The sequence below is a fragment of the Giraffa tippelskirchi genome, chromosome 6 (genome assembly GCF_054371585.1).
Source record: "Giraffa tippelskirchi isolate mGirTip1 chromosome 6, T2T-mGirTip1v1.2.pri, whole genome shotgun sequence".
In the NCBI taxonomy this organism is placed as follows: Eukaryota; Metazoa; Chordata; class Mammalia; order Artiodactyla; family Giraffidae; genus Giraffa; species Giraffa tippelskirchi.
In genome coordinates, this window is record NC_137280.1 from 35552742 (window position 1) to 35561524 (window position 8783).

Here is an 8783-nt window from a genome sequence, read left to right on the forward strand (position 1 = left end):
AGATAGAATGAGAACCCATTCCTTTTACCTCAAGAACTATTTATTGTTGTTGTTCATTTCCTAAGTTGTGTCCAACTCTTTGCGACCCCATGGACTGCAGCACGCCAGCCTTCCCTGTCCTTCTCCATCTTCTGCAGTTTGCTGAAACTCATGTCCATTGAGTCGGTTATGCCATCCAACCATCTCATTCTCTGTCACCCCCTTCTCCTCCTGCTTTCAATCTTTCCCAACATCAGAGTCTTTACCAATGAATTGACTCTTTTCATCAGGTGACCAGAGTATTGGAGCTTCAGCTTCAGCATCATCCTTCCAATGAACATCCAGGGTTAATTTCCTTTAGGATTGACTGGTTTGATCTTGCTGTCCAAGGGAGTTTTGGAGTCTTCTCCAGCACCACAGTTCGAAAGCATCAATTCTTCAGCATTTAGCCTTCTTTATGGTCCAACTCTCACATCTGTACACGACTACTGGAAAAACCATAGCTTTGACTATCCAGACCTTTGTTGGCAAAGCAATGTTTGAATACACTCTCTAAGTTTGTTATAGCTTTTCTTCCAAGGAGCAAGCATCTTTTAATTTCCTGGCTGCAGTCACCATCCACAGTGATTTTGAAGCCCAAGAAAATAAAATCTGTCACTGTTTCCACTTTTTCCCCTTTTATTTGTCATGAAATGATGGGACTGGATGCCATGATATTAGGGTATTTTTTTAATGTTGAGTTTTAACCCAGCTTTTCACTCTCCTCTTTCACCCTCTTTGAGAGGCTCTTTAGTTCCTCTTCGTTTTTTGCCATTAGAGTGGTATCATCTACATATCTAAGGTTGTTGGTATTTCTCCCAACAATCTTAATTCCAGTTTGTGATTCACCTAGCCTTGCATTTCACATGATGTACTCTGCATATAAGTTAAATAAGCAGGGTGACAATACACAGCTTTGTTGTACTCCTTTCCCAATTATATTATATGATTATATTATATCCAGAAATATAAACTGACTTAAAATCTGGAACAGAACTTCTTAATCTTAGAGGTCCATAGATGACCTTCAGGTAATCTGTGAACCTCTTAAAATTGTACCCCAGTTATGTTTATGGGCATTTGTGTGATTTTTAGATGGAAGAGTCCACTGATACAATAAAAGGAATGAGGGAAAACTAATTAAAAGAATAATTTTGTGTGTGTGCGTGCTTAGTCGTGTGTGACTCTTTGCGACCCCATGCACCCCATGGACATGCCAAGGCTCCTCTGTCCATGGAATTTTCCAGGCAAGAATATGGGAATGGTTTGCCATTTCTTCCTTCAGGGGATCTTCCCAACCCGAAGATCAAACCTATGTTTTTTGCATCTCCTGCATTGGCAGGTGGATTCTTTACCAACTGTGCCTCCTTGGAAGTCCAAAAGAAGAATCCTCCTACAATGCAAAAGACCCAGGTTCAGTCCCTGAGTCAGGAAGATCCCCTAGAGAAGGGAATGGCAACCCACTCCAACGTTCTTGCCTGGAGAATTCCAGGGACAGAGGAGTTTGGCGGGCTACAGTTCATGGGGTCACAAAGAGTCAGACATGACCAAGTGACTAACACACGTAGAAGACAGAGAAAGTAGAGTCAGTTCTATAAAGAAAGGGATATTTGACAGGTTAGAAGTTAAGTCTCCTATTGAAATGGTAAATTTTAAAAGAAGAAGAAAAGTTATTAACCTATTGAAAGGATCATCTTCCCCTTCCAAGAAATAGTTATGTGCTAAAAATAGATTCATTGAACTCCATCAAGAATTAAGGAGTGATAGGAGAAGGTAAAATTAGACAGCTCTGCCTGCCCCTCAGTGTTCACTGAGCCCATCAAAAAGAATACTAGAGTGGATGAGTCACTGTGATCCTTCTGTGACTCACCATATATTTCTACTTTATTGTTTTCAGGTATAATGTAGCTAATGCAGGGAAGTGTGGACCATTAAATGTGGTGTGAATGTGGTGTGTAGTTCTGTCAGTTTTATTTGCTTTTGTTCAGTGCTAGTTTGCCTCACATCCTCAAAAGAAATTCAACATTCATTTTAAAAAATTGTTTTCTTTTTGGTAGGACATTTATAATATATTTTAAGAGAGGAATGTTTATACCATTAAAATAAGTAAGATTTGAATCAAAGCAAATTATTGAAAGAAAACCCATCCCCAGAGCTTACTGTCTGTAGAAATCCTTTACTGATTTATTTATAACTTGAAATTATATCTGGGAGGGTTCTTACTTTTTTTTTCTTGTAGTCATAATTTTTTTAATTGGAGTATAGTTGCTGTTCAGTTCAGTCGCTCAGTCGTGTCCGACTCTTTGCGACCCCATGAATTGCAGCACGCCAGGCCTCCCTGTCCATCACGAACTCCTGGAGTCTACCCAAATCCATGTCCATCAAGTCGGTGATGCCATCCAGCCATCTCATCCTCTGTTGTCCCCTTCTCCTCCTGCCCCCAATCCTTCCCAGCATTAGGGTCTTTTCCAATGAGTCAAATCTTTGCATCAGGTGGCCAAAGTATTGGAGTTTCAGCTTCAACATCAGTCCTTCCAATGAACACCCAGGACTGATCTCCTTTAGGATGGACTGGTTGGATCTTCTTGCAGTCCAAGGGACTCTCAAGAGTCTTCTCCAACACCACAGTTCAAAAGCATCAATTCTTCGGCGCTCAGCTTTCTTCATCATCCAACTCTCACATCCATACATGACCACTGGAAAAACCATAGCCTTGACTAGACGGACTTTTGTTGGCAAAGTAATGTCTCTGCTTTTAAATATGCTATCTAGGTTGGTCATAACCTTCCTTCCAAGGAGTAAGCGTCTTTTAATTTCATGGCTGCACTCACCATCTGCAGTGATTTTGGAGCTCCAAAAAATAAAGTCTGACACTGTTTCCACTGATTCCCCATCTGTTTCCCATGAAGTGATGGGACCAGATGCCATGATCTTAAGTTTTCTGAATGTTGAGCTTTAAGCCAACTTTTTCACTCTCCTCTTTCACTTTCATCAAGAGGCTCTTTAGTTCTTCTTTGCTTTCTGCCATAAGGGTGGTGTCATCTGCATATCTGAGGTTATTGATATTTCTCCCGGCAATCTTGATTCCAGCTTGTGTTTCTTCCAGCGCAGCGTTTCTCATGATGTACTCTGCATATAAGTTAAATAAGCAGGGTGACAATATACAGCCTTGACGTACTCCTTTTCCTATTTGGAACCAGTCTGTTGTTCCATGTTCAGTTCTAACTGTTGCTTCCTGACGTGCATACAGGTTTCTCAAGAGACAGGTCAGATGGTCTGGTATTCCCATCTCTTTCAGAATTTTCCACAGTTTATTGTGACCCACACAGTCAAAGGCTTTGGCATAGTCAATAAAGCAGAAATAGATGTTTTTCTGGAACTCTCTTGCTTTTTCGATGATCCAGCGGATGTTGGTAATTTGATCTCTGGTTCCTCTGCCTTTTCTAAAACCAGCTCGAACATCTGGAATTTCATGGTTCATGTATTGCTGAAACCTGGCTTGGAGAATTTTGAGCATTACTTTACTAGCGTGTGAGATGAGTGCAATATTGTGCGGTAGTTCGAGCATTCTTTGGCATTGCCTTTCTTTGGGATTGGAATGAAAACTAACTGCTGATATTTCTGATGTATAGCAAAGTGAATCAGTCTTACATATACCTTTATCCCTTGAGAGTGTTCTTGTACCCTCCATCATGCCAAGGCTGCAACATCTACTGTCACTAGGTTTGTTTTGATGGTGATGGTGGTGGTAGTGGTGGTGATGGATGATGGTAGCTAACATTTAACATTTGAGCATGTATAAGGACTTGGCAGGTGTTAACTCATTTTATGCTCATAGTAACCTGAAAGTGAAGTCACTCAGTCCTGTCTGACTCTCTGTGACTCCATGGGCTGTAGCCTGCCAGGCTCTTCCACCCATGGGGTTTTCCAGGCAAGAATACTGGAGTGGGTTGCTGTTTCCTTCTCCAGAGGATCTTGCCGACCCAGGGATCAAACCTGGGTCTCCCACACTGCAGGCAGACTCTACTGTCTAAGACACCAGTTCACTTCAGTTCAGTCGCTCAGTTGTGTCCAACTCTTTGCGACCCCATGGACTGCAGCACGCCAGGCCTCCCTGTCACCAACTCCTGGAGTTTACCCAAACTCCTCATGTCCATTGAGTCAGTGATGCCATCCATCTGTCGTCCCCTTCTCCTCTGGAAGGAGAACATCTGGAAGTTCACCTGGAAGTTCACCTGGTGTCATCTGAGACACCAGGGAAGCCCATAATTATTATTTCCATTTTACAAATGAGGAAACTGAAACAGAGACGAAGTAACTAGCTCAGAGCTGCATGTTTAGGGGCGGAGCCAGGCAGGTTTCTAGTCATCTGGCTCCAGAGTCTACAGTCTTCACCACCTCATTGCCTTTTCTGGATATTTATACTTAGGCCAAAATCTTTGACTAAAAGGAACATTTGCAAACTGTATGAACAATGAATGCAGTCTTGGGGAAAGAGTGTACTGGCATATTTGTTTTAAATCTTGTTATGTGGAACAATGGAAACCCGAATGGGAAGACTAACTGGTATAAGTGATTATCAAAGACTACAGTGCTGGAGGTTCCCCTCAAACTACATTGGCAGAAATGGAGTTCTCAGAAATACATCAGTCGTTTCTTTACTTCCCTCTAATGAAGTATTTCAAACTTAAAGCAAGGATAAACTCCACATTAATGGTATGGCTGCTGTTCCTTTTGAGTGAGGACTACTAACCTTTCCATGCCCTGGCTTTCTCAGAGAGGACAGTCTGTGTGTGGGAGAGTCAGTCCCGCCCCAGTGGTCACTAGGCTTTGTTCCAGGGACTCTTTTAAGGTGCATTTCTCCATTATATATTGTCATTGCTTGGCTTTTTTTTGGGGGGGGGGGAGTGTCTGTCTAAATTACTCATCCTGAAGTTTGTTGGTTTTGTCATCACTTGTGGAAAACATCTGTTACTCTCAAAGGCTGTTCATGGTGGCCACAAAGTCCATCAGAGGTCCTCGTTTTACAGGCCCTTTGTATGTATGTATGCCGTGCCTTGTATATAATACAGGTAATTCTAGGCCAGATTTTTCTCAAATGCTGATCGGAGAAGACTGCATCCGCATTACCTGGGGAGCTTTAAAAAGGCAAATTCCCCTGCAGCCCCTCCCTACGGTGATCACTGAAGAACTCAGGATGTGAAAAATCTCAGCATACCGGCCCCAGATCGCTGAGACGCCTGTAGAAGGAATGCTTTCAGTGAGCCCCAACACTTGCATCTTCCCACACACAGGAAAGTAGAAAGCACTAAATTCCTTAACTTTTGAGATAATCTGGGTTTCTTTAATTCACAAAAATACTTTTGATGTTCAGACTACCCGCCCTTTGTTGCAAACTTCTGTATAACCTGACTCCTCCCCTCTCCTTACCCCTCCATCCCCCCTCCTCCTCAGAGCACTTCTCTCAGGGTTACTTGAGATGCTGTCTCCCGGGCTTGAAGTCCTAAAAATTCCCACCAAATAAAACATAACTCTTAACAAAAAAAAAAGCAAATTCCTGAGTCCCACCCTAGATTTGGCCAACTCACTCTCTGGGGTTGCTTCCCTCATTTGCATTTTTAAGGAGCACTGCAGTTGCTTTTGATGTATGAAATATATAGGTCTCCTCTGGGTACTATAAGAGACAGATGAGATAAAAGCCCTGCCCTTAATGAGCTTATGGTCTACTAGGGAAGATAGCACATAGAAATAATGCACACTGAAAATTAAGTGCCATAAAAGTAGAAACAGCTACTTCCAGACAACTGAAGTCAGAGAATCTTCTAGAGGGTTTTTTGTTATTGTTGTTTAGTGCACAGTGTGGGTGATTCTTTATTCATTCAGCACACGTAAAGGCCTGCAGTTCATTTTCCATTTCTGTTACCAACTCACTGGATAGCTTCTAGAATTTGCATACTTTTTAGAGATGAAGGCAAAACTTTCATAGTATTAAAGGCTCTTGCACCTAAACATAGGGACGGTTTTGCTTTCCATAAACTACCAAACATACTGAGCACTCATGGTATTTCTGATTTTATTTTTGTAACAGGAGATTGCTAACATTTACATGACACAGGACCGTCTCCACTGAGAGATGCCCTATGCCCAGATAGCATGTCCCAAGTGTTTGTGAATGTTCAACTCTTTTCATTAAAAAAAAAAAAATCACTGTTCCCCTTTATCGTGGTCAGTTTATTGTCCAACTCTGAACGATGGTAGGAGAAGAAAAGTTAGCATTTATTAACCACTGCACACCAGGCACTGTGCCAGGAAAACTTCAGAGAGGTTGAGTAAATGAGCCAGGCCACACAGCTGCTAAAGCCAAGAGAATGGAGAATCTAGACTGTCAATGAGGTGGTGGCTTTTGTCAGCAAGTGTCTTGTTAATTTATTGACAAACATTTGCGTTCCTGCTGCATTGGCCCTGGAAGGATGCAGATGTAAATACATTGGCAGATCTTGGGGAACATTTGATCTAATGAGAAATCAGAGATTTACACAAATAACCAATAGAGGTGAGTGAAGGGCACTAACATTTGTGCTTGCTTGGCTATACTGTCTTTCTTGGGAATTCCAGTGACAGAATTTGCATTCTGATAAGGGGAATGTGGAAGCTCTCAAGGGCTGCGTTTGATACATTCTACCTGGATACCTGGGAACCAATAGGATTTTTTTATAAGGAAAGTCCAAGCAATGCTGCAGTGCAAAAGGCACAGAGGAGTAAGTAGAATGGGAATTTCTGTTTTCTAAGAATATAAAGCTAGGCCTTGCTATTCTAGGATATCTCTTCAGTTTTTTTAAACAAAGAAGTATGATCTATGCCATCACATACACACACCCACGTACATATATATAAATATAGAGACTAGGAAGTGTGACTGACGTGATTTTTCATATTTTACAGAAGGACATTTTGTTCTGTAATCAGAAAGAAAAATGACTTAGAAAAAAGCCAAATAACCTAAAGGTTTACTTGATGAATCACCTATAAATTGCTCCAGAATACCTAATCAAACATTATGTGGAGACTGTTCATTATATGCTCTACCAAAATCATTTTCTCTTTTTGGGAGAACTCTGTTTCTTCATTTTTGTTTATATAAAATTATTTTAATTTTAAAATTACCTTATAGTACTTAAGGTGTATAGTTAGATGTTTTTAAGAAAGAGTTGTGATTTTCATTCAGTAGCGACGTTTTTACTCTCCTGTACCTTTTCATAATGTTGATATTAAGCTCTTAAAATGATTGATCAAGGAAGAAAGACAAATGAGCATCAGTTTTCACGTGGTATTGTGAAATACTTGAATATTTTTATTTTTACCAAATTGAACCATCAGGTATTGTATGGCCATCGTTATATTTTAATTACAGTGCAGTCAATCCTCTATAGTAAGTATTTGGCAGTGAGACTTTTTTCCATTTTGTTTTTCACAGAAGATACTAATTTTAGAAGACAAAATGTTTCTCAAAACATTTTTTCCCCTTGATACTCTTTGACTTTAAAAATGAATGACATTAAAATAAATGTCAGTTTTAAGAACCAACTTGTTTGAATTTCAGTTTGGAATACATTTTCATTTCAGTTATAAAATCTTTAAAGGTGACTTTAACATAAAAATTCTGATACAACTAAATAACTTTTCTGTCAAGAACAGCTATTTCCCTGATACCAGTGTTAATTTCCTTATCTGGAGCCAACACAAATTAGAATTTGAGTTTGATTTTAGTTGTTCATTTTATGATATGAAGAATTAATGGAATTTTTTTCTTACTATTTAGGAAATACCAGAAAGGAACCAGAGTCCGGCTGCGACTATTAGATCTTGAACTTACATCTAGGTTCCTGGGAGCGACAACAGATACAACCATCCTAGAGGCGGAAGCAATTTTGTTAGGACTCCAGGAGAGTAAAGACCCAAAATCAAAAGAGGAACGTCATGGAAAGTAAATGAACGTTGCTGAATGCATTCACTCCTTTTATGTTGAATGCAGATATTCATCAAGAACACAATTAGACAATTATGAGTAAATGATTAGAAAACGACATAGTAAATGAAAGCTGTAATTATAGCTCTTATTTGTTAGAGTTTTCTTTAGCTGTATCTCCCCTCTCCCTGTTTTTATGCCCGTTCTTTCCTTTGGTTGGAATAGCATAAACTGTACTGAGAAATTCTGTCATTCAATAAATATGTTTTGAGTGTTCTCTATGTGTATGTCACTGTTCCAAATACAAAAGAAACAGTGGTAAACAAATCAGATGAAATTGCTTGCCTAGTAGGGCTTACCTTTGGGCTGGAGAAATTGACAAGTAAGTAAAATATATGGCATGTTAGATGGTGATGAGTGCTAAGGACAAAAATAGACCAAAGGGGCAGAGGGTCTGAATAGACATTTTTCCAAAAACGACGTACAGATGGCCAAGAGTTACATGAGAAGGTGCTCAGCATCAGGGAAATGAGTCAGACCATGAGATCCCACCTCACACCTGTTAGAATGGCTGTCATCAGAAGGCAAGAAGTAACAAGGGTTGGCGAGAATGTGGAATTTTAAGAGGGAACCCTGGTGTACTAGTTATTGGAATGTCAATTGGTGCAGCCACAGTGGAAAACAGTATGGAGGTTCCTCAAAAAATTGAAAATAGAATTATCACATGATACAACAATTCCACTTATGGGTATTTCCAAAGAAAATGAAAACATTAACTCAAAAAGATGTGCACCCCCGT

At 40.1% G+C, this 8783-nt stretch overlaps 1 protein-coding gene across 1 annotated transcript in view; it reads left to right on the forward strand.

Moving 5' to 3' along the window:
• Window positions 1-8260, forward strand: part of MRPS28 (mitochondrial ribosomal protein S28) — a 95693-nt gene extending 87433 nt beyond the window's left edge. The window contains exon 3 of the mRNA XM_081503341.1: window positions 7838-8260. Within this exon, the coding sequence (XP_081359467.1) occupies window positions 7838-8006 (169 nt within the window). The 3' untranslated portion in view covers window positions 8007-8260. The remainder of the gene's footprint in view (window positions 1-7837) is intronic.
• The last annotated feature ends 523 nt before the right edge of the window (window positions 8261-8783 follow it).